The 27,442-nt window shown below is 41.0% G+C and overlaps 1 protein-coding gene across 2 annotated transcripts in view; it reads right to left on the bottom strand.

The window, feature by feature from the left end:
- Positions 1 to 6,275: 6,275 nt before the first annotated feature.
- Positions 6,276 to 27,442, bottom strand: part of LOC127646996 (growth factor receptor-bound protein 2-like) — a 54,153-nt gene continuing 32,986 nt past the window's right edge. The window contains exons 4-8 of one of the 2 annotated variants that reach the window (XM_052131034.1): positions 19,767 to 19,864; positions 18,412 to 18,522; positions 14,180 to 14,302; positions 13,581 to 13,749; positions 6,276 to 9,536 (exon numbers count right to left, since the gene is read on the bottom strand). In XM_052131034.1, coding sequence (XP_051986994.1) covers positions 9,351 to 9,536; positions 13,581 to 13,749; positions 14,180 to 14,302; positions 18,412 to 18,522; positions 19,767 to 19,864 — 687 coding nt within the window. In that variant the 3' untranslated portion in view covers positions 6,276 to 9,350. The remainder of the gene's footprint in view (positions 9,537 to 13,580; positions 13,750 to 14,179; positions 14,303 to 18,411; positions 18,523 to 19,766; positions 19,865 to 27,442) is intronic. The other variant, XM_052131035.1, reaches the window with a different exon arrangement.

Here is a 27,442-nt window from a genome sequence, read left to right as displayed (position 1 = left end):
TTTATGAATGACAAACTGTTTTCTGGGTGAAAATGTTTGCCATTTTATGGTAGAATGAGCCGATTTTGAGACATGTATGAACTATGAAGAGTTTTGGTGGTGTTAGTCAATTTTGGAAGAGAATGTGTCAAGACGCATGTGGCAAAAGACAACAACTATGTGAAGTGTTTGCAAAAAAGACACTCATTAAAGCACTTAGCCAACTGTAAAAAAAAACACAAAAAAAAACAGTAAGACTTGGCCAAAGTAAAAGTGACATGAATCACCATAACATAATTATGCTTATAATGGACCTGAAAATGCAAGCCTCCAAGCACTTTGTATGTCACTGAAAGTGTTCTGAAAAGTTTGAATTACAGTAAAAGTCTCACCCCGTAGAACCACCCGACAAATAATAATAATTCACAATGACCTTATAATAGGTCCATAAAAATGCATTTAACATCACCACATAGACTACTAGTCAATTTCATATATTACGCCAGCATAAAAACGTGGTTGCTTTTTCATTTATGATGTCTTGACAGTTACAAAATGTATTTGTGTAGATTTCAGATATTGTTCTAGAGTATTAAAAAATATATATTTTAGATACCTTTTCGAATACACGTACGCTTCAGTTATGTAAAGGCACGTATATTTGTATCACAGACAATGCAGACATTATTATAATTATTGAGATATTTGTTTTTACCATGCAATATTATATATAATTGTATTATTATTCAGCAAGATTTTACTTACATTTTTCACCCAAACTCATGATTTTAAAGGCAAGGTAGCTCAAAATTATGGGCATGTCTTCAGATATGCAATTTACAATCTAGAAAACGTCTTGCGCATGCACAGTGCATGTGGGTAGCACATTCTTAGAGGTAGGTCAGATTGTCAGAACACCGGCAAGGACAGTAAGAGGTCACAGTTGTCGTTTTCTGCATATTGCTGTGCCGCTTTGTTGTCCGTTATGCATAAAACGGTGGCTCATTTTAGCTTATTGCTGCCCATTCGGCACATTTCGCGGCCGACCCATGCCTCGGTTCTCCCGATGGCCAGTCCGGCCCTGATCGGCCCCAAACTGCGTCGGCCCACTGGGTGATTGTCACACGGTATGTGCTGTGGCACCATGCCCATCTCGGGACTCTAGTCCTGTAGCCAGTGCTGAAGCGGTCTCATATGCATCAACCCAATTGGCGCGGCTGCGGCTGAGGATGCCATATGCCCCAGGAGCCTCTGGAATTGTTTTAGAGGAACCGCTGTGCCGGGCTCGAAGAGAGCGAGGCACCTGAGCACTGACTGAGTGCACTCCTTGCTGAGACGTGCTGTCATTAAGACTGAGTCTAACTCCACGCCGAGAAAAGAGATGCTCTGAATCGGGACGAGCTAGCTCTTTTCCCAGTTGAGCTGAAGCCCTAGACGGCTGAGGTGCCTGAGCACCTGGTTCCTGTGAGTGCTCAGTAACTCTCGAGAGTGAGCCAGGATGAACCAGTCATCGAGATAGTTGAGTATGCGGATGCCCACTTCCCTTAGGCAAGAGCTGCCTCTACGATCTTCATGAAGACGCGAGGGGACAGAGACAGGCTGAAAGTGAGGACCTTGAACTGATACGCCTGGCCGTCAAACGCGAACTGTAAGAAGGGTCAGTGTCAAGGCAGAATGGAGATGTGGAAGTACGCGTCCTTCAGGTCTACCCCCGCGAACTAATCTAGCTGTCGAACGCAGGTAAGAATCTGATTCTGCGTGAGCATTTTGAATGGGAGTCTGTGTAAAGCCCGGTTGAGAACTCGTAGGTCCAAGATTGGTCGCAACCCACCGCCTTTCTTGGGTACGATGAAGTAAGGGCTGTAGAAACCGTTTTCTATCTCGGTTGGAGGGACGGGCTCTATCGCATCCTTGAGGAGCAGGGTCGTGATCTCTGCTCGTAGGGCGCTGGCTTTCTCGCCGTGCACGGAAGTGGAGCGAACACCCCTGAAATGAGGCGGGAGCCGGGCGAACTGGGAAGTGAAAGCCACACATCCAAGCTCCGCACGAGGGGCACTAACGGGACGATCACTTTTGACATACTGGGCGGTGCTTTGCGGCGGGGGGGAGCAGGTAATAGCGCGTCAGGAGGCAGAAGAGCGTCCCGAGGCTTGGGTGCTGAGAAAAGACTCAAAGCACTTACCTCCCTCCGCACACCCGGCAGGGGGCAGGTTAGAGACTGAGGAAGAGATCCTAGGGAGGCGTCTTCGGGCCTGCCGGAGGTGAGGAAACTGCGTCCGGGGAGCTGGGACTGTAGTGTTTTGGGGCCGGGATGCCGTGAGAATGGCGCGCACCAGCCGGATGACCCAGGGAGTGAGGAAATCGCTCTTTTATTGAGAATGTGGGTACTGCAGCCCGAAGGCGGTGCGGCAAATGAAAGTAAAGCAAACAAGGATTCTTCTCCTGGTCCTCCACCGTGGGACAGAGTGGTCTTGATACCAGCTCCGGAGCGAACATCCGACTGCCTGGGTCGCCCGTCTCAGGAGCGCTTCGGAGCTTTCCTGGTCCTGGAAGGGGTCCTGCAGACGGGGGGCATATGCCACCTGCGAGGTGCTCGACGCTGGGGCTGAGAGCTGGGCCCAGGTTGAGGCAGAGCTACCTGTTGTTTGGTCGCATGGGGACGCGCTCGGCGAACAGGCGGGGCGCGCTGGTTGGGCGCTGCCGCGTCATGATGTGAGAAATCGCCTCCATCTGCATCTTTACTGCCAAGAACTGCTGGGCGAAGTTGTCGATGGTGTCGCTGAAAAGGCCAAGCTGGGAGACAGGGGTGTTGAGAAAACGTGCCTTGTCAACATTGCGCATCTCGACCATGTTCAGCCAGAGGTGATGCTCTTGGACCATGAGGGTGGCCATCGCCTGCCTGAGTGCCTGCGCTGTGAACTTCGTGGCTCTGAGAGCGAGGTCGGTGGCAGAGCGCAGTTCCTGCAGCACGTCGGGTCGGGACTACCCAGGTGCAGATCTTTAAGTGCCTTGGATTGATGGACCTGCAGGAGAGCCATGGCATGCAGGGCGGAGGAGGCCTATCCGGTGGCGCTGTAGGCTTTGGAGATCAATGACAACGTCATCCTACAAGCTCTGGAGGGGAGTACCGGGCGGTCCCGCCAGGTGACGGCGTTCTCGGAACACAGGTGGATCGCAACCGTCCTATCCACCTGGGGGACTTCCGTGTACCCGTGGGCCGCCCCAACGTCCAGGGCAGTGAGAGCGGATGAGCGGAGGGGTCGGTTACGGGCAGTATAATGTGCCCTCCACAACCGCTTCAGCTCATCATGCACTTCTGGGAAGAATGGCACCGGGGGGGCGTGGCTGTGAGCGGCGCCCGGAGCCGAGGTACCAGTTGTCAAGCCGCGAAGGCTGTGGGGAGGACAGAGGTTTCCAGTCCAAGCCCATGCTCACAGCAGCCCGGGCAAGTATGCCAGCCATCTGCGTGCCTGCATTCACATTTGCCTTAATTTACATCTTAGTACTCTTCTATCCTATAACTTTAGATTACTTAAATTTTAAGAATGATACTGTTTAATGCAGTTGTCTTTAATCAGTTAGCATCTTAAAACTTGTGCCCTCCACAACCGCGTCAGCTCATCATGCACTTCTGGGAAGAATGGCACCGGGGGGGTGTGGCTGTGAGCGGCGCCCGGAACCGAGGTACCAGTTGTCAAGCCGCGAAGGCTGTGGGGAGGACGGAGGTTTCCAGTCCAAGCCCATGCTCACGGCAGCCCGGACAAGTATGCCAGCCATCTGCGTGTCCACCTGAGACAGGGCGGGCTGGCCCGAAGGCAGCAGCCCAGTCGAGTCTTCCGCGTCAGACGCCTGGACGCTCTTCGATGCAGCGGCGATGTCATCATCCAAGTCCAGGGGAAAAAGGAGAATGCCGGCTAGATGTGAGGCGAGCCGCACTCATCCTGAGCTCAGACGGAAGCAAGCGAGCGTGTCGGGGGGTGGGTGGTTCGTAGAGATTTACCCGGCGAAACCGAGCCCGTCGTCATCACCATATCGCCATCATCGCCAGCCGGGTCATCCTCAATCTTGTGTGAAGAAGGAGCGACGCGGGGGGCGGCTGAAGAGGCATTCACCTTAAGGAAGGAGAGCCGAGACCGCAACGCTGCCATGGTCATGTTCTCGCAATGAGTACATGAGCCAACCACGAATGCTGCCTCAGTGTGATCACTGCCCAGGCACACGAGGCAGCGTCTGTGGCCATCGGTCTTGGAGAGAAATCGACCGCATCCAGGAACAACACAGGGGTGGAAAAAGACTTGAAAATCTTGAAAAAGACACGTCCTGAAAAGGACGTTCAACGCCCTTGAACGCTGACAGAGGTGAGTGAAACAATAGTGAAACTTCAGCTTGCCTGTTGCACAACCGTTCGGCTCCGAAGAAAAATTCTGACTGGCACTTGCTGCCCCGCTTCCATTTATACCCGTATGTCCGGGGCGGGGCATGCAAATTCTGTCTGCCAACTTGACATTGGCCTTTTCTCAAGTTCAGAGGTACGTTTGGCGTCCTAGGAAGACCCCTTGTGTCACTTGTGACAGAACAAGCATTTGTATTCAATTTTGCACTTTATAGGCCCTTTTATGATGTGTTTGCACTTTGTAACAAAGGAAAAGAATGCTGAATTTTGGTTCCCTTATGAATAACTGAATATGAATAATTAAAAAGTATATTGTGTGTAGATATTGTATATAATCAATACATATTTGAACAATACTTTATTGTGCTTTTCTTACAAAGTTAACAAATTTTCACTTACCTAATTTAGTGTGGAGGACATAACTGATAACTAATATAAAACAGATATTCACAAGAGAAACATATACACGTACATAAAAAATTATAAATAAAATTAAAGAACTATATACATAATGTCAGAGATAAATGATTTACAGGAAGAATGTGTCTGTTGAAATAAATGTAATTAAGCTGTCTATCAAAATAGAAGAAGAAAAAAAGAAGCAGATCAAACAAACAAGAGAACCTGCATTCACATTTGCCTTAATTTACATCTTAGTACTCTTCTATTCTGTAACTTTAGATTACTTAAATTTTAAGAATGATACTGTTTAATGCAGTTGTCTTTAATCAGTTTGCGTCTTAAAACTTCAGAATAATTATTTATTTGATTTGTTCTTAATTTTATTCTTGTGTGAACAGAGAAATATATGCCTATGAAATCACAATACCATGGTCAATCTGCAGCACCTTTTGAGCTCTGTAATTGTATGCCTGTGTTGTAAGTAAGTATAAAAGTGTATGCATACCAGAATTTCATAAATATGCTCTGGTCAAACTCAGGTATTTAAATGTTATTTGATTATTACTTATATACACAATGGCAGAAAATGTAACTGGGTGCCTTATATATATATATATATATATATATATATATATATATATATATATATATATATATATATATATATGGAGTGGTGGTGGCGTAGTGGGCTAACGCACATAACTGTTAATCAGAAGGTTGCTTCTGATCCCCACAGCCACCACCATTGTATCCTTGAGCAAGGCACTTCACTTCAGGTTGCTCCGGGGATTGTCCCTGTAATTAATGCACTGTAAAAGCGTCTGCCAAATGCATAAATGTAAATATATATATATATATATATATATATATATATATATATATATATATATATATATATGTATGACTTACACATACACTCACACACATGGTGTGTGGCTATCCTTATGAGGACTCTCCATAGACATAACGATTTTTATACTGTACAGACTATAGACTCTATCCCCTAACCCTCTCCTTACCCCTAAACCTCACAAAATCTTTCTGCATTTTTACATTTTCAAAAAAACATCGTTTAGTATGATTTTTAAGCGATTTGATTTATGGGGACACTAGAAATGTGTAACCAATTAAACAAAATTTTTAACATAATACCCTGTTTGTAACCTAAAAAAAGGTCCTTGTATGCCACTCAAACCCACCTATATTATTTCTGCCATTTTAGCTTACTGGATGGAATGTACAAAGTAACTAATACAACACAGACACCACATAATTTCATTGATAAGCCCCTTATACATTTTTGTTATTTGTTAATGTTTTTTCCACCAAAAATAGTAACTTCCTGGTGGATTTATGTATCCCAAGGAACTGGCTTTTATTATATTGCAAAAGACAAACATTATGGGGAGTGATATTTGGGCAGAGCAAAAAACTATAGTGATTAAAAATGAAAACACTTACACATTTAAACACCTGCAATATTTTATTAGTAAATTGCCAGTTTTTCTTATTGGAAGGGAAATTATTTAAAACTCACTTGTATGTTCACTTTATCATGATATTGTCATAATACAAAAACTAATATGATTTCCATCATTAGAAATTGTGAGTTTAATATTTTATCCAATATAATAAGACATGTATAAAGGGGAAATTAAAATGTACTGCAGGACAGGAATGACCCACCAGCATCTTGCTGTTCAGCTCAAAATTCCACATAGCAATTTTGAGCACTGATTTAAAGTTTTATAATTTTTTTTTATACTGAACTAAAAGTAAAAAAACAAAGTCATGTAAACCAACCAAAATTATAATCAGTGATTTAAAAAAGTAAAAAACAAACAAAAAAATGCAACACTTAAATTGATAAAAGTTTTTAAATGCATTTCAATACATACAGTAAACAAGATGTACATAAACTCCAGCATTTTGGAAATGCACTATTCAGACAGCAAACAGATACCTGGTGAGTTCTATTGTTGAGCCTTACAGCATCTGATATAATGGAAGGGCTGAATAACAACATAAAACATTATTCCATTAAATACTGACTCCTCCTTTCCTTAGACAAGAAGCATAATACATTACAGCTGAACATTTAAAAAAATTATTTGATGCTGCCACCAAGAGAACAAATTACAGATGACCTAAACAAGCATAAAACAACTGATGTTAACAGTTACAGCTTTCCACTTCAAAGGTAAAAATATTAATGATAATAATAATCAAAAAGTGATGCACATTCCTTTGATGGTTTACTTTTAGTCAAACAGGGATAGGATCATAGAAGGAAACAAAATAACAATAATTAAAATAAGGAAAACAACAAACATTTAGTAGCTACCTCAGGTGAACCCATTTCAAGCCCTCAGCTTCAAAAGGAAACATCCAACACCTCTTGCAAACTGTGATGAGTAATACAGACATTATTAAAATAGTTGTATGGCTGCCTTAGATGACAATTATGTTTCATGACATAATGACAACCTGCATAATAACAATATCAATAAGCTAACAATCTCAGAATGTTCGACCCACTGCCTGGCCCATTTTTTTAAATAAGCAGATACTTAAGAGCCTATGATTGGATACTTTTTGTAGTGATTGATGTGTTTCAGCTGGCAACAATTATTTTAACCCCAACTGTTGCACTGTGTAGCTTCTTATTTCTACCATGTCGGGAGACGTATCCCATGTTCATGGAAAATTGTTACTGCGTTTAAGAAGGGGCAAATTATTGGCCTGCATCAAGCAAAGAAAACAACTAAGGAGATTGCTGAACTCACTGGAATTGGGTGAAGAACTGTCCAACCCATTATTAAAAACTGGAGGTATAGTGGTGAACTGTCAGCTGCGTGGAAGAAATGTGGTCAGAAAAAAATCTTGAATGAGCAAGATCGGACAATAGATAGTAGAATTGACAGTAGAACTGACGGCTATGTTTCAACATGCTCAATGTGACAAGAACTTACAGGATTGGGTCTAAACAGCTGTGTGACCATATAAAGCCACTTGTTAGTGGGGCTAATAGGAAAAAACTACTTCAATTTGCTAGGGAGCATAACGATTGGACTGTGGAGCAATGGAAAAAGTCATGTGGTCTGATGAGTCCAGATTTACTCTATTATAAAGCGATGGGCACATCAGGGTAAGAAGCGAAGCGCATGAAGCGATGCTCCATCATGCGTAGTGCCCACTGTACAAGCATCTGGAGGCAGTGTTATGATCTGGGCTCAGCAACTTTATGTGGCAATACAATAAACACAGCTGACTACCTGAATGTACAGAATGACCAGGTTATCCCATCAATGGATTTTTTCATCCCTGACTGCACGGGCATATTCCAGGACGACAATGTCAAGATTCATCTTGCTTATATTGTGAAAGAGTGGTTCAGGGAGCATGAAGAATCATTTTCACACATGAATTGGCCACCACAGAGTCCTGACCTTAACCCCATTGAAAGTCTTTGGGATGTGTTGGAGAAGACTTTTCGGAGCAGTTCGACTCTCCTGTCATCAATACAAGATCTTTGCCAAACATTAATGCAACTCTGTATGGAAATAAATGTTGTGACATTGCATAAGGTTGTCGAAACAATGCCACGACGAATGCGTGCCAAAATCAACGCTAAAGGCAATGAAATATTAGAGTGTGCGACTTTTTTTTTGGCCAGGCAGTGTATATAAAACAAAAGTAAAGATATACATTTAGGATGTTACAAGATACCTGAAAATATCCAAATCATCGATTTTGTTGATGAATGGTTATTGCATTCACTACTAAGCAGATTGACTTTTAAACATATACCATTTTCACATATAAGTGTTCTGGGAGGTTTAATTGGAAAAAAATATCTTTATTCTGTGTAATTTACCAGTATGTGGGATAATATAACAAACAGAGTGTCAAACATACTCACATTTCCAAGTGCCATATTTTGGGGCTACATAAAATGTAAAATGAATTAAAATTAATAAGAATATTTTTTTTTATAAAAAAAACATTTATTTGCTACAGAAGCTTTGTACAATTACATTATCAAGTTATCCTGATTTAAGAGAAAAGTGTTTGATCATCCCACACAAAATTTAACACTTTCATGATGTCACTAATCAAGATGAAAAAAGAGACAAGTAAAACACTCACACACACACACACACACTTTAACAACTAAAACATAACATGGAGTTTATTTTAGAGTTTTAAAATGAAATATTCAAAGCAAAGTCTTTCAGTGGTGTAATGCGAGTGATATCAAGATTTTCCTTCACATAAAATAGATAATTTTTTTTTTTTCTTCTTCAGTACTGTTGATGTCATATAACACGAAATTGACATATAAAGCACACAAACAAAATATCAGTCTGGAACACTTCTCATAGAGCCAATACTGCTTCATACAATGTTAACCACTCCAAACAGCACAGTCTCTTTCTTTCAGCCAATCGGCATTCACATCACCAATTGAGCCTTTTCTCTCCATCTCACTGTGGTTTCTGTTTCTGTGGCAACCCAGCTGGAAGTGTATGTGTGCCTTAAGCAGTGGAACTGAGGGGGTTCTTTTTTCTCAAAGTTACATATTTTGATTGACAGGTGTGACGTAATTGCGAGGGAACATTCCGGTCTGACCGTGACAGGCACCCTTCCACCAATTAGGATCAGAATTGTCCAGAACCTGGATAAAATCTCCACGTCTGAAACCCAGCTCTCCGTCCTCTTGAGGGTCGAAGTCAAACAGAGCTTGAACATATGTGGAATGCTGTGGAACAGAAAAAGAAATGTTGAGAATTAGGAATTTATCTACATTGGCTGATATTGACACAGTTCTCCAAACCTCTTTCCAGGTTGTAACTGCAATTATATCAGTTCCTAGATCGTTGAATTAGAAAATCTTAAACTCTGAGCTAGGCAATATTGCTAAAAATATTATACAGTATATCAATATTTTTCAGCCTTTTGGAGATATTCAGTATATACACTCACTAAGCACTTTATTAAGAAGACCTGTACGCCTACTTTTCATGCGATTATCTAATTAGCCAATCATTTCGCTGCAGTGCTATGCATAAAATCAAGCAGATAAGGGTCAGGGGATTCAGTTAATGTTCACATCAGCCATCAGGATGGGGAACAATTTGCTCTCAGTGATTTCGAACCATGGCATGATTGTTGGTGCTAGATGAACTGTTGATCTCCTGGGATTTTCACGCAGTTTACTCAGAATTGTGCAAAAACAAACCAAAAAAATCCAGTGAGCAGCAGTTCTGTAGACAGAAATGTCTTGTTGATGAGAGAGGTCAACGGAGAATGGCCAGACTAGTTCGAAATAAAAGACAACAGTAACTCAGATAACCCTTCTGTATAATTGTAGTATGCAGAATAGCATCTCAGAATGCACAGCATGTCGAACCTTGAGGCGGATGGGCTACAACAGCAGAATACCACATTGGGCACTTTATTAGGACCATAGTGTTCCTAATAAAGAAGCAAAAGCGTTCTGATGGACACAAACCTTTGAAGCGGAAAGCAGAGCCCACGATTCCCTCCGGGTCTGCTCCAAAAAAGGCTTGATTGGAAAGACACAAAACACTGTTTCCCATCTCCTCAATATTGTTTGTTGGGAAAGGAATATTGTTGTTCACAATATGGTTAAAAATTTTGTTTCTGTGTCTTGCACTCAAATAAATGCAATAAAAAAATGCAATAAGTGCAAAAAAGAATACAGTATTTGTTGCAAATGCATGAGATGCTCACTCATTCTCAATAAAGCCCCTTTTTCCTCTTCAAAGCACACACATTATACTTCCCTATAGTGAGCCTTGCATCATATAATACAGTGATCAAACCAAATTGCTGTCGTAATCAGAGGCTTTGTTATGCCAGCACAGACTTACTGCTTCAGCCATTTTACAGTGTCCGTCTCAGTTCAAACTGGGGAGAACATTTCCACTGAAACTTGTTTCAGAAAGCAATGGGATTTGATTCCATTAGGTCTCTTACACATGAGACTTCTTCAGTGCTGGCTGAAGCACCGTGTGCCACGACTTGCTTAGCGCCACTGCATAGCTGTTTAGCACCACAGACAGCTCCTGTATTTTACCAGCGAGGTGTCACGCTGGGGCAAGTTGTCATGCAGTGCCTAAAGCCATCGGCTGTACTTCTAGCCTTAAAAGCTTTTCAATCAGAAATAACAAACTGTCATGTCCTGGTTCGCTCAGACAATATGACAGTTGTGGCACATATAAACCGACATGGAGGAATTCAGGAGACTTCAACCTCAAACTGTATTGAGGATTTGGGAAATATCTGGCAAAGCAGAAAACGATCTATTTGCCTCAATGGAGAATACCAACTGTCCCCTCTGGTACTCGAAGTCCCAAGTTGTCAGGCAGAAAGTGGTGACCACGGATGCTTCCATCACAGGTTGGGGGGGCGGTGTGCGATGGACGCCTAACTTCTGGCACCTGGACAGGTGCGAGGAGGGCGTGGCACATCAACCACTTAGAGCTATCAGCTGTAATTCTAGCATTAAAGGCTTTCAGTCAGAAATAGTGAGCTGTCATGTCCTGGTTTGCTCAGTCAACATGACAGTTGTCGCATATATAAACAGCCAATTCGGAATTCATTCACCGCCACTGCCGAGATTGACGCATCCCCTCCTCCTATGGAGGGAGTATCATGTCTCCCTGAGAGTGACATGTCTCAGGCCGCCTGAATTACAGCACGGGCCTACTGTCATGCTATGGGGCGAATGGAGACTTCATCCTCAAACTATACTGAGGATTTGGGAAATATTTGGCAAAGCAGAAATCAAACGATTTGCCTCAATGGAGAATGCCCAATGTCCCCTCTGTTATTCAAAGTCCCAAGCCCCGCTGGGAAGGGACGCAATGGCACACAAATGGCCGGCGAAACACAAATACGCATTTCCTCCGCTATCCCTGATCCACTCTGTCATATGCAAAGTCCGAGAGGACAAGGAAATGGTTCTATTATTTTCACCGAAATGGCCAACCAGCCATGGTGTTCGGAAGTGATGGTGATGCTGTTCAGTTATCCATGGGAAATACCACTGAGGAGGGATCTCCTCTCTCAGGCGCAAGGCACAATCTGGCATCCCCAGCCCCATCTGTGGAACCATGCATGGCCCCTGAACAGAGTGCACTACATGCAACAGAACTGACGGGTTCAGTCATAAACACCATTTTACATGCCAGAGCACCATCCACAAGATGCCTCCATGTACTAAAATGGAAGGTGTTCACTGATTGGTGTCTCTCACACAGCAAGGACCCAGTAAACAATGCCCCATACATGAAATTGTAATATTTCTTCAAGAGCGATTAGAAGCAGGACTCACCCCATCAACACTCAAAGTGTATGCAGGAACTATATCTGCGTATCACGCACATGAAACCGGCACCTCTATAGGCAAGCATGATTTAATCATAAAGTTCCTTAAAGGAGCAAGACGATTAAACCCACCTCGGCTGGCTACAGTCCCGACTTGGGACTTAACTTTAGTCCTAAAAGCTCTCGCAGGGCCCCCCTTCGAGCATTTGGACTCTATTGATTTGTACATGCTCTCAGTTATGACCGCACTACTGCTGGCTCTGGCCTCAGTAAAACGGGTAGGTGACATGCATGCATTATCAGTCGACAATTCATGTTGAGTTTGGCCCCGGTCTTTCAAGAGCCACTGTCAAACCCAGGAAAGGCTATGTACCCAAGGTCCTGACCACACCCTTCAAAGCGCAGGTGGTCCATCTTCTGACCTTCTTCCCTCCTCCATTTAATTCAGATGAGGAACAATCATTGCATTAGTTATGCCCTGTGCGGGCGCTACACGCTACGTTGAGCGCAAACGCCAGTTCAGACTGTCTGATCAGCTCTTTATATGCTATGGAGGATGCACAAAAAGAATGTCCGTCTCCAAGCAGAGACTTGTCGATGCAATTACCCTGGCTTATGAGTCGCAGGGTCAGACTTGTCCAATTGGTGTTAAAGCACACTCAACTAGAGACATGGCATCCTCGTGGGCATGGATGAATTGTGTGTCCTTACAAGCAGCAGGATGGTCCTCTCAAAACACATTCGCAAGGTTTTACAACTCTCTGTTTAGAGCACTTGCTATTCATTGGCCACATAAATATATACTTTAAGTATATTCCCTTTAAGTACGGGCTCCCCATAATTTACACAACCGCCTGCATTCAGGCCGTTATAATTACCATTAAGTCACAAGCACATTCATTATAAATAAACTCCCTTACCGACTGGGTTCATAAGGAATTAATTATACTAATGACTATCACACAATGGTCAAACACCATAGCCAATATTTAAATACTGCCGTTATTATAGAGAGGTTTCAAAAAGGTCCTGTATGAAGGCACTCCCCATATGCGTTAATACGCAATGTCTCGTTCCCTTCGTCTCAGGGAACCGAGGTTACGTACATAACCGAGACGTTTTGAATCGATTCATTCAAATGGATAGAAATTTGTATTACTAAATCTAATGTAATTTATGTAACTGTTAAAAGTTCAGAGACATTATTAATATATTGGCCTTAATGCTCTTATTTTTGTTACTGTACATGCAAGGAGGGATAAAGAAGGGATAAGGAAACTACTAAAGCGATATTCACAATATTGCTTCTTGTTAATATCGCTAGAACAATCATGGTATTTGTGAATATCTGATATATTGCCCAGCACTTACTATATACAGAAAGAAGAAACCCCATAAGAAACAACAATAAATTATTTACAAATACAGCACTGTAGAGCAGAAGTCCTACCTGTGGTACCTGTTCAATGTCCCTCAGGAAAATTGGTTGATTTCTGGACACAGAAGTAGACCGATGATAATCCACTAAGGAGTTTAATGAGTTAAATTTGACCACCCACAAGAAGTATTTCCCAGCTCCATCTCGTAAGACTTTGAAGTGCTGGACATCATTACCAAATCTGCAGGAAAGGAAAAACACACTGTATTTAGAGGATTGCATCTTAGCCAGCAGCATTTATCTTACTTACATATTGCACATATAAAAATGAATTCTGTTCTATTGACTTTATCTTTATCTGGCTTCATCATGAACTATGATATCTACAGCCATTTGTTCAAAACTGTGCAAATGATTCAGGATGTGTTGGCCTAGTTTTGTACCACACACAAAGAATTAGCAAAAAACACACAAATAAAGTGCTGAAAACAGCACGATTTTCTGCTGCATTGCATCAATTATTCATTCACATCCTCCAATTTTTAATATGATTCAATTACAGGATCAAAATCTCAAAAGAAGCAGCATTTGTTCTTAAGATCTTTTTGATGTGACTAAAGTCACATAAATATTGGCTATGACACAAAGAAAAAGAATAGAATAATACATACTTGACAGAGAGCGAGAAGTCTCCTGGTGCACTCTCACTCTCCCTAATGAGAAAAGCTCCATCATGTCTCTGTTTATTTAACATTTCTTCTGCCTTTGCACGGGGAATCTTCCCATAAAACCAGCTGTGTCCAGAAAAAAAATTTAAACCAGCAGTTAAGACACTTGCATGTATTGGAGACATTATATTATGGTGAGCTGATGTGTTGCAGAATACTGGACTGATAAGCTACACTGTGCTCTCAGAAAGCTGAATTGTATGTTAAAGGAATAGTCAAAAATGAAAATTCTCTCATAATGTACTAACCCTCATGCCATCCTAGAAGTGTATGACCTTTCTTCTTCAGAACACCAAAAATGTATAGTAAATTTTGATTTATTGTAAAAAAAGATTGCATTGCTTTAGAAGATACATATTAAACCAATGGAGTCTGATTAATTTTATGCTGCCTTTATTTGATTTTTGGAGCTTGAAAGGTCTGGACACCATTGTTTGGACCTACAGAACTGACATATTCTTCTAAAAACCGTTGTTTGTGTTCAGCAGAATAAAGCAAACTCATACACATCTGGGATGGCATGAAAGTGAGTAAATGATGAGAGAATTTCAGTTTTTGTGTGGACTACCCCTTTAATTAGAGGTATTGAGTATGTGTTATAGATTTAGTAGAAATATAGATAGCATTTTGTGTACTTGAGTAATCAATAGATAAACCAACCAAGTACTTGAATAATCATCGCATGAGGGTCATGTTTTTAAGACAGCATGTCAAGTGAAATAGTACTTTAAAAAAAGTTCTGTTCCATTCAGCTGCACTCCGTCAAGCTGTTTAAAAGAAAAGATGTGTACTGTGTCTATGCCTAAAGATCTCCAGAGTATTGTGTGCTGCCACAGACTGAAAGTCACCATATCAGCGTTGATGCAAATTGCTGTCTGTTGAATCAGATAGATGTACAACTTGTAGTGCTGGTGAGAGAGCATTTTGGTGTCAGAAAGGAAGAGTCGTCGAGGATAAAAGTGTCTGCCAAATGAATAAATGTAAATGTAGGATGACTAGATATATATGGACGATTTTCATGCAGAGGAAGTTAATTACTTTTTTTTCTCTCTCTCGAAATATTAATTATACAGTTGTCTGCATCAATCATACTGCCACTTTTTTGATACCAACATGTCCAACTAGTTCACACAAATAACTTTATTTGTTTACTATTTCAGCTATTCATCGAATTAGACTATCTATTTTATGCATTTCATTATTATTATTATTATTATTAGACTTGTCTGTTAAAAGAAAAATAAATAAAATACATATATCCTGATATTAAAGTGACAAAGTGTAAATATAAATTTAGACATAAAGTGTAGCAATTGATATTTAAATTGTAAGAAGTGTAATTTTTCTTTGTCCTGAACGTGTCTGCACAAGTCTATGTGTTAACTGTGCGATTACTCCAGAGCACTCTTAAATCTTCAAGCATTTTCAAGTACTACTTAAGTTACGATGCTTTTGAGAAATAGGCATCAAATCTAAGATGAATCATAAAGTTGGATTCTACTTAGGCTTACAATGCTTTTGGGAAACGAGGCCCTGCACGTTTTCCAGTGAAGTTACTGTAACATGTCAAATAATACTCATGACTTCTGAGTATTTTATAACAATGCTTTAGTTTCGAGGGACCCTAACTGTGTGCTGCTGTTTTCTCATTTCTATTATTTCAGCCGCAGAAATGCACAAGCTTTTGTCACTTTCAATTGCAGTTTTAAACAGTCTTTTAAATGACTTTATAGGTAGGTTAGAAGGTCCTAGAAGGTAGTGTCTAGTTAAATTGAGGTTTTTATTTTGGTGGAAGCTTTTTTTTTGGAGTGAAGCCCATTCAGTTTCTGTTTGACAGTAGTTTTTCACTTCTGGATAAGCAGTTCACTATATGGTTTTTATTGTGCTAATTAAACAGAGAAAGGCTGCGATTTAATTATATATATATATATATATATATATACTCACCTAAAGGATTATTAGGAACACCATACTAATACTGTGTTTGACCCCCTTTCGCCTTCAGAACTGCCTTAATTCTACGTGGCATTGATTCAACAAGGTGCTCTTTAGAAATGTTGGCCCATATTGATAGGATAGCATCTTGCAGTTGATGGAGATTTGTGGGATGCACATCCAGGGCACAAAGCTCCCGTTCCACCACATCCCAAAGATGCTCTATTGGGTTGAGATCTGGTGACTGTGGGGGCCATTTTAGTACAGTGAACTCATTGTCATGTTCAAGAAACCAATTTGAAATGATTCGAGCTTTGTGACATGGTGCATTATCCTGCTGGAAGTAGCCATCAGAGGATGGGTACATGGTGGCCATAAAGGGATGGACATGGTCAGAAACAATGCTCAGGTAGGCCATTGGCACTAAGGGGCCTAAAGTGTGCCAAGAAAACATCCCCTACACCATTACACCACCACCACCAGCCTGCACAGTGGTAACAAGGCATGATGGATCCATGTTCTCATTCTGTTTACGCCAAATTCTAACTCTACCATCTGAATGTCTCAACAGAAATCGAGACTCATCAGACCAGGCAACATTTTTCCAGTCTTCAACTGTCCAATTTTGGTGAGCTCTTGCAAATTGTAGCCTCTTTTTCCTATTTGTAGTGGAGATGAGTGGTACCCGGTGGGGTCTTCTGCTGTTGTAGCCCATCCGCCTCAAGGTTGTGCGTGTTGTGGCTTCACAAATGCTTTGCTGCATACCTCGGTTGTAGCGAGTGGTTATTTCAGGCAAAGTTGCTCTTCTATCAGCTTGAATCAGTCGGCCCATTCTCCTCTGACCTCTAGCATCAACAAGGCATTTTCGCCCACAGGACTGCCGCATACTGGATGTTTTTCCCTTTTCACACCATTCTTTGTAAACCCTAGAAACGGTTGTACGTGAAAATCCCAGTAACTGAGCAGATTGTGAAATACTCAGACCGGCCCGTCTGACACCAACAACCATGCCACACTCAAAATTGCTTAAATCACCTTTCTTTCCCATTCTGACATTCAGTTTGGAGTTCAGGAGATTGTCTTGACCAGGACCACACCCCTAAATGCATTGAAGCAACTGCCATGTGATTGGTTGATTAGATAATTGCATTAATGAGAAATTGAACAGGTGTTCCTAATAATCCTTTAGGTGAGTGTATATAAGTCTGCCTATGCTGCACACTTCAAGGTTCATGAGTGCTCTGCTCTCTGCAATCTTCTACACACAGAGCCTGTGTAATGCTTATGATCAGAGACTATTTAGATTGAAAGGAACCAATATGGTGTTATCAGTGTATGAGCAGCTGGCTTCACACATAAATTTTGAAGCGCACAGCACATGCAGACACTTTATTTATTTAATTAAAAACAGCCTTTTGTTGTTTAATCATCACACTAGGACATATCATGATTTAAATTTTTATTTATTTTGCATTCATACATTCATTTTATCCTCATGTCATTCCGCAATTCCTTTTGTGTTTTCTGCATTGCAGAAATCATAGAGCCCTAGTATACTGATCTCAAGTTATGTACCAATTTCATTGAACAGTAATGAACGTATTAATTTATTTAGCGTGTTGTAACCATCTATCTACTATGACTTTACTTCCAAAGAAGCGATTGAGGTAACTGATTATTGTAATTGTTTCATTGCATATTTTTCATGTTTAATAAAGTATATTTCATTGCCATCATTATTGAATCCTCTTTTTATGTTTTTCCACTCAGGATGTAGATTGCAATATAAAAATAGAGCGTCTTCAACTGAACTTGTATCAGCCATATCACAAGTATATGGGATTTATGTAGTACAATACAAACATTGGGATACATGCAGTACAATACAATAGTGGATAAAACACTTGACTAATCATATTAAAATATGTAAATAACAGTGTTATTTATTTTCCTCAAAGTAAGTAATAATAGTAGCTAATGATTCAGTATATTCATTACATGCCATTATTTAAGGAGCTCAGGTTTTCACAAGGACAGTTTTCACATTGTATTTTGTTGCATCTTTTATATATATATGATAAATGTTTAAATTAATGAATGAGTATACATTTTTCTAATTGTTAGAATATTTGATTAAGTTTGGTATGTTACAGTTTAAAACACGTTTTTGCCATTTTGCACAGTACCATCAACTAAAACATGCAGTGGTGGCTCAGTGGTAGAGGCTCAGGGTTACTGACCAGAAGGTCGGGGGTTCAAGCCCCAGCACCACCAAGATGCCACTGTTGGGCCCTTGAGCAAGGCACTTAACTCCAGGTTGCTCTGGGGGGATTGTCCCTGTAATAAGTGCACTGTAAGTCGCTTTGGATAAAAGCGTCTGCCAAATGCGTAAATGTAATTACATTTGCCACCTAAAAAGTAATTTAGAATATATTATAATTATGAATATAACATTTAATATAAAATTATGGTTCAGACCATTTTAAATACATTACATCATATACTGTATATATATATATACACATACATACATACACACACATAAAATTTAGGCAATACAAAAAGTGTGTTCTTAAAAGTGAAAATATTTTTAGTTGTATTTATATATCATTGACCATAAACTATTATTCGCCTACATCTCACTGCTCTAGTTTTAATTGATGGATGATGTGCCAATTTAAACGTAGCGCTGACTACCCGCTACTGCATCAAGGTGGTACATCAAGGTTGTATTGCTCTGATAGAAGGAACATTCCTACATTTATGTACAGGTCAGGGCATGATTAATTGCACATTTCTTTTATGCATTATTTTTCACATCAGTAAATCAGACTAAAATTCATGAATATGAGAATGAAATATTGACAAAATTTCCATTTGTTAACTAGTTAAATACATACATGAACTAATAATGAACAATACTTTTACAGCATTTATTAATCTTGGTTGTTAATTTCAACATATACTAAAACTTTTTTAATTAAAAGTTGTATGTTAAAGTCAGTTAATGCACTATGAATTAACATGAACTAACAATCAACAATTGTTTTTTTATCTAGATTTTTCTTTCCTTCTTAATTTATCATCACTGAGGTGTTAATTCTAATTTCATTCTATTTTTAATCCTAACCTCTGATTTAAACCTAACCTGACCTCTAAATTGTTCCTAATCCTTACCCGGACCCCCAATTTTTCAAAGCCTAATCGGACCCCCAATCTCTTCTTAATCCTAACTCTAATTTATTTTTAATTTTCGGACTAACCTCTTTCTAAATGTAACCCTATCTCATATTTAACTCCTACTTATAAAACAAAAAAACGATGTAAAAAATAACACACAAAATATCACTGAGTGCACCTTTAAGGGTCGAGATGAAGGCCTTGAATGTTCTGGATTAAACTTTGACATTGTGACAAGCAGAATGAAAAAAAAAAAAAAACAGTAATTCAACAGTATTTAAAATTTTCCTGCATTAACTAACTTGAGGAAATTTAAGCTGGTTCAAAGAGGCTTTCTTTGTATAAATAATGAAATATCTATTTGTGAAGACTCACATTTTCAGGGTATTATTGGCTAACAAGAGCAAATACTTACGGGTGTGGCTTCATTTCTATATAATTTTTAGGAATAAATCCCTCTTTTCCATTGAGTTCTGCCTTGTACCAGTTCTGGTCACATTCATCATTTAAAACCTGATGGCAAAACAACAGACACTTTAGAACTTGTCCAGCATGGTGTCATTGCACAGTATCCACACAGTAAACTTTGGCTTCTCTCTGTGTTCAAGACTTGGAATAATGGTAGTGTTTTTATAAAATTGTGAGGAAGAGACAAACTCCATATCAGCCAGTAGAAGACACTTCCCTCTGTACACAGAGGCCCTAAAAATCCAATCATATCATTGGCTGTGTTGTTGAAAACCAAAAGCCTTGCTCTATTAATAGCATATAGGAAATATCCTTAATTTTAGCTTTAAGCCACACATAACATCCTGCATACATAAGCCTCCCCTGGCACTGACAAGAAATACATTGCAAACGTCCTGTTCTGTTTACACTGTTCCAAAACTGAACCAGATGCACAAAAGACATGTCCCATTTAGGGCTGCAACTAACGACTATTTTAATAGTCGACTAGTCACCGACTATTGAAACGATTAGTCGACTAATCGAAAAATTATTAATTTTTTTTTAAATTTAGCATGAGATTGCTTTAATTCTGTGGAAAATGATAGTAAACACAAGAAAGAAGGGGGTACTTCAATGAAAAATGCATATTTTATTGAACTTTGCTGCTGATAGGCAGATTCATACTAAAAGTAAATAAAAATGCCCTGTCTAAAACCAATTAGGCACAGTGCTAGGTCAGTATAGACATAAATAATACATAAATAAAGAAACTCTATCATTTTTATAAAGGACAGGCACATTTGATTTATAAGAAAAAATAAATTAAAATCAAGTAAACATTTTCTTCCTGTAAACCAGGGGCAGGCACATTGGCAGCAATAAAACAGTAAACAAAAATATTAAGTGCATTTTGTGAGATACATTCAGTGGTCAATCTGTTGCATAAGAACTTTACAACTCGTCTCAACATTATGAAATCTAACGGTTTTAAAATAAGCTTTCAGAGTCGTCTGAATTTAAGTTGTAAACATGGACTGTGTGATACTACCTGGACACAAACCTGTCATGGTGGACAGACCGAGTTTAAAATCAACATGAGGCTCAGGCTATGTCCTTCAGTTTATTCATATTAAGGAAAGTCAGCATAACCACATGGTCTCGTGTGAGACTTGCACTCTTCTGGGAGCAGATACTTCCTGCTGCTGAGAAGATTCGCTCTGCAGGGATGGATGTTGCAGGAATGCACAGAAGAGATCTTGCTAGGTTTGACAGTGTGGGAAAACGCCCCTCATTTTCGCTCCACCAGCTGAGAGGGTCTTATTTTTTGGCTATTGGTGGCTCTGTGAAGAACATCTGAACTTCCCTCCTCACCATTTGGATTTTTTTGTCCTCCTGGGTTTCCTCCTCTTCCTCACTCAGACTGTCAGTGTCAGACTGAAGCAGGTTATCCAGCGCTGACTTTCCCCCTGGGATATGACCCCTCTTCTTCTGCTGTAGCTCCTCAGGGTCATCATGTAGCCCAGTCTTGGCCTTTGCTTCTTTGATAGCAAGAACTTCAACTGTACTTTGCACCCTTGTGCCATCTTCAAGTGAGATAAACTTCAGCTTTCTGAATCTTGGGTCGATGGCAGCTGCAAGAACAAGTGGGTTGTCTCTCTCTGCAGACACAGTGTTAAGATTCTCCCATCTCTCACTTATTCCTTTTCCTGCAATGGTTTGAAAGGCTTTTCCTGAGCTTGTCTCAAACTGGGTTTGCTGTATGGACCGTTGCAGCCCTTTGACCAGCTGTGGAAGACATGAAGCAGTAGCATACTCCTGCCCACTGAGGAAAACGGTAGCACATTCAAAAGGCCCTAACCCTTGCACCAGCTCTTCAAGTAGTACCCACTGCTCTGGTTTCAGGTCAAAGTAGTGCTTGCCTCTTGGTGTTACCTCAGGGTCTGAGAGAGTTGCAGTGACTGGCCAGCGCTGCTCCAGGAGTCTTGATACCATGTAATAGGTACTATTCCATCGCGTACTGATGTCCTGGATCAGCTTGTGCTCTGTGGTGTTCATTTGCTGCTGCTTCTTCTTCAGTTTTGAATTTGCCAGCTCACTTCTCCTAAAGTGCTCAACTAGGTTTCTTGCAGCACCAGTAGCTTTGCTGATGCTGGGCTCTTTGAGGGCACTGTTGATGATAAGTTGGAGGGTGTGGCCAGCACAGCGGACTGAAGACCAACCGTGTTTTTCTACCAGGAGTCGAGATGCCGCCACCATGTTAGACCCGTTATCATGTACTATTGCTTTAATTTTGCTAGGCAAGATGTCAAATTTCTCTATCACCTCTTCCATCCATATCATGATGTTCGCAGCAGTATGCCTCTCCTCCAGGGGTAGAGTGGCAAGGTTCAATGTCTTCATTTGCCAGTCTTTGTGATGAAATGACACGAAACTCCAAGATATGCCTCTGTGGCACGGCTGGTCCAAACATGACTTGTCAGTGTGATGGAGCTGTTTACCTCTTTTAGGATCTGCTTTACCTTTAAACACAAAATTTGATTTTTGAAAATATTTTCAAAAATCAGCTACTATGATTTTACCAAAACAAAGTTATGTATTTCAGCTATTTTAATATATATATATATATATATATATATATATATATATATATATATATATATATATATATATATATATATATAAATTGCTTTTAAATTAAATTTGTGATTTTTTTATTTTATGAAATATGTCTGACTGTGTGTGCATTCTAAACAATTACCTTCAGAAACGTTGTACTGTATTTCTGCTCCATCAAGTGGGTGAAATGGGTTCTGGATGGCAGGATGTAGTCTGGATTGAACTGGGCTATCATTTGTGAAACCCAGCACCATCGAGCGGCCTCATATCATAGATCAGCATCTGCAATACTGACTCAGTGAGGGCATTCGCCTGTTGTGGGGTGCACGTCTGATTCTTTTGCAGAAAGGGGTCCATGGTGGCTCTCTTCTTCAGACTGCATGCATTTAATTTAAAATACTTTTGTCAGGCACAGTCGGGCATAACGTTAAATCCTTTTTTTTCTTTTTTTACCGAAAATACGCTTATAAAATGTACAATGTATATCCAAAACAAAACGTATTAGCTTCCATGTTATTTAAATCTTACCGAGGCGAGTCAAACTCCGTTTCATTCAACTGTCCGGCGTGCTTTCTCTTTAAATGTTCGTGCATCACCGAGGTGCTGCCGTGATACGTAAGGACTGCTTTGCAAACCATGCAGGTAATCTTTTTATTCGCCGTATCCAGGCTAAAATGCTCCCAAACTTTAGATGTTTTGGTACAGCGCAGCTGCTGCGTTGGACCCGCCATTTCTGTATGTTATCACTCAGCAGAGAAGCTAATGCGCATGTGCGACTCTCGGCAGAGATTGTAATGAAGAGAGGTGCCTCGGTCGGAAAAAAACATGTCTGGCGACAACTTCGACAATGAAATTCATTGTCGACTATTTCTATTATCGATTTTTGTCGACAACGTCGACGAATCGTTGCAGCCCTAGTCCCATTAGCATCAGTCCTGATGGTGTGGATTTCATATTATGCTTAGAATCCATGAATGTAAAATGCCGTACCCACATAAATATTATGTGTGATAATGACCATGGTCATCCAATATGAAATCTATTACTGACCTGTGTACAATCTCAGAGTAAGAGGGCTTTCAGATTTTTGAAAACAAAAGAGTTTTTGTGCCAAAAGCTCTTTGTGTTGCTAAGGTCGTAGTTTCCTGTGTTACTATTTTATAAGGCAGTGGTTACCAACCCTGTTCCCTAATCAAACACATCTGATTCAACTCATAAGCTCATTAGTGTAGACTCCAAGATCGGAATTGGGTATGTCAGAAATGGAAGTGGAGCATAGTTCTAGCGGAAGACCAGCAAGTGTACATCATCACATCATTAGCTGGGTAACTCCTAGCCAATCGCATGTAAGCCAATGCTTTATAAGTCCGCTCACAATCTATCACATTGCTGTTTCGGTGTGCTAACACTGCAACTAGACGCGCTTTAACTTCTCCAGGCCACAACCAGTGCACAGCACATCTCTGGAAGCCCGCCTTCCCTTTCCAACGACGTCGTCACTTCATCTCAATTTCTACCAACATCAAACCCATGGGGAGTAAACAACCAGCAAACCCGGATCTTCACCCATATCTCATTCACTCAGGAGATCTCTCTCAATCGCATTGCACGACCCGGCGCGGAAGGAGCGCGCACCCCGCGAATCCTGCAAAATCATCGGCCCAGGCAGCAGCCGGCTTCCATCAGAAGTCGAGATAAAGTCATTTTCATATCCATCAAATGCATTCAGATCTAGTCATGGGTCTAGACCTTCCGTTGCCATGCTACCTGTTCATCATAACGCATTCGCATCAACATCAAAAGCCAGTATTTCATGTCAACAGCGCATTCACTCTCATAGTATGGCAGGCAATCGCGTAATCTCATGAGGGCAAATCGATCAAGGTTCATTCACTTGTCATTCTGCATGCCCGAGCGTTCCCCATCGGGGAATTAAGATAATTATTCATGCATATCTTCATATACAGTCAACGCTTATCATACGGGCTCTCATTACTTCATTCAGTAAGATTCCCCCATTTTGCGGCCGCCTTCGCCCAAATCACGTAACGGGTGCGTTCCAATCCAATTCATCATCCCTATGTACTCACTAGGAAGACCGAGCCCATGATGTGAGCATTCCGAGGGAGCATGACATCTCAGTTTCACCTGGTGATGTGCACCCCCCCCTTCCCGAGCACAAACCATGCAAATTACATACCCAACTTAAATGGCTATATCTACTGGCTCCCCTAGAGTATGGACACAGTTGTAGTATATTTTGAAAGAAGACACTTTGGGCTTCACTTCTCAAGTTTCAGAATTAATCTATGTTGTTATTTTAAAGCAAAAAACTACAATCCAAAAAAAAAGTTTTGGACTTTGAGATGGGCTTATTCTGTTAGAAGACTTCATATACAAGATAATATACAGTTTTACAACGGGAATGCTGCTCAGATTGCATAGTCTGTTGAAGAACGACGATAAAGTGTAATTCTTCCAGGCGAGATCTCATGTAAACATAGAGAACATATCAAGATTTATAATTACGTACAAAAGTGCTACTGGACGTTATAGAATGAACTCTGTCACGAACAACTGACCCAAGCAGGCTGAACTGGATTCATCTGGCGATCGCTATTTCATATTAAGGTATGAAGTCCCGTTTTTGATATTGCATGTTGTCATCCGCACTTCCGGCACAAATAAACAAATTGCTGTTTCTGGAGGACTGCTATCATGCAACAGAGATCGGATATCAACGTCGAACACTTAGACCTTCGAAAAGACGTATAATCTCGCATATCTATGCATGCATATATCAGAATGCAAATATATTAAACGCAAGCAGAGTGATGTCACTCCCGAGTGCAAACAAATACGTATCAACGGGTTAATATAGCCTTCACCAAGCCTTGTGAAAGAAATTACTTCGTTCAGTACAACATTCTATGAGGTTCCCAGAGCGCCTCCAAGGGCGCATTTATGCGATCCATAAAACGCAGCATTTTCTTACTCTAGACGTACTTCCATGTCCTCATCGCTAGCACCACCGTTGCAGCGCGCCTCTGACCCCTAGCAGTAGGCTCCACACCACTTCCCCTATTCATCAGATTATCTACCACCAGCGTAAGGCATTTCGCTATGATCAGGTCATACAGCGAGTAATTCCCATCTCATGGCATACTTCCATTTTATTATCATTCAGGCGTCATCAAAGAGCAGAAATTCGTTGGCATGTCTTCACAAATCATTCACTCATCGTGGTCAGACCACTACAGCAACAACTAATCAGAACCAATATGATCGACAGCGTAAATGCCGGAATTCAGCCATACATGTTTAGACAATGGTAACTTGGCACATCAGCCTTCGAATCAGCTATCAAACACATTCGGAAGGAAATTTACAAATATTCACAAAAGATAAAGTGCGATACTGCATCTTCAGGTCATAAAGGTGGGACATGAACAGCCGGAACTGATCCATGTTCGAGAATCACATCCTTGAAGATCCCGATTCATATCAACACACATTCACAAAGCAGTCTCGTGCAAGATGATTTGCACAAACATGCACATATTTTCGTATGTTTTGTGGCACACCTCCTTCAAAAACTAAACTGTCCACTGCATCTTCAGGGCTCTATGCCGGGAGTACATAAGACTCTCATGTTCCTTTTGCAGCCAACAACAAAACTCTCATGAAGCTGAGACATTATTCTTCTCACCGTGTTTGCTCCAGCTCCAGGAATATGAGGGAGGAGAGAGAGAGAGAGCGAGCGAGAGAGAAGAAAAAAAACACACAATGAGCCATGTCTCTAGAATTCTAGACATCACACACATTCTCTAACCATGCAAGCTTCCCCCCTAAAGAAACAAGACCGGATCAGGTCTATTTTTACATCGTTCCCTGGTCAGTTTGGGTCTCCTAACGTAATCTCCAGCCCCAACAGGCCTCCTCAATTTTGCCATGCTTATCATTCCTCAAGGCCACTCTGCCAGTTTTCCGCCTCCCCACACTAGCTCATTCCATAGACAGCCTCTCCTACCCACCAATCGATGATGGCTGGCGAGAATCTCTGGATGACACACCCCTATTTCTCGGACATGGCTCCCTCCATAGGATTCAGGGTTGCCGCATAGGACCATGGTTCACAGGGGAATGGCCAGAATTATACTTTCTTCAATATAGCTTCCTACGCTCCAGACGCTCTCTTCGTAAGTAATCCCATTGCTAGATATTTCATAATTGAATGTATTTAACAAATGTTCTCGATCTACAATCCCAGTCTCGATGCAGCTCAGCGGAGGGAAGAAAGAAATGACACCGAGACCAAAGCTTCAAATCCTTCCTCGCCATTCGTACAGCACTTCATCATACAGTCCAGCAAACAACCTTCCCCTCTACCCTCCAATGAAATGGTTCTTTACCCTATATGGCGTAAAATATATGTTTGAGTTCAGAAATAGGAAATACATTCCCAGAACCACTGCAGCCTCATTCCGCGATGACACAGCAAGCTACATCTACAAAAGAAGTTTAAAATAGGCCTTTCTTATTCCACACCCATCATCACGGCCAGCGTCATATGGGTTCCCTCCAGAAACTCAAATGCATCGTAGTCATGCGACAATTCCGCAGTCGTTTCTACAATCAATAAAGTCTGGCCCTCCTTGAACCATCATGTCCCCTATGAGAAGTCTGACATGGCAGAGCATTTCCTGTAACTTCATCATCCCAGCCAGACACATTCCTGGGTTTTTCAACGTAGTCTCTGACCCCTCCCTCAGCCATGCAGGAGTTCCACAGACCAGCTCGACGGGCACCCTTCGAGGTATACTGGAATCTACAATGAAGATGCTCGGCCGCTGCTCTCCCCAATCGTACCTGAAATGGTCAACTTGACCCAAATCATCAAACAAGCTCAACTCCCCATCAGCCATAAGTTCTCATGCATATCTGGTGGTGGTTGGTGGCTCTTCCCCAGCTCATCCTTACCTACACAATGATTCAATTCAAGCAAGCTCACCGTTCGCAAGGACA

Source organism: Xyrauchen texanus, chromosome 7, assembly GCF_025860055.1.
Source record: "Xyrauchen texanus isolate HMW12.3.18 chromosome 7, RBS_HiC_50CHRs, whole genome shotgun sequence".
Classification (NCBI taxonomy): domain Eukaryota; kingdom Metazoa; phylum Chordata; class Actinopteri; order Cypriniformes; family Catostomidae; genus Xyrauchen; species Xyrauchen texanus.
This window is presented reverse-complemented; position numbering and strand designations above follow the sequence as displayed.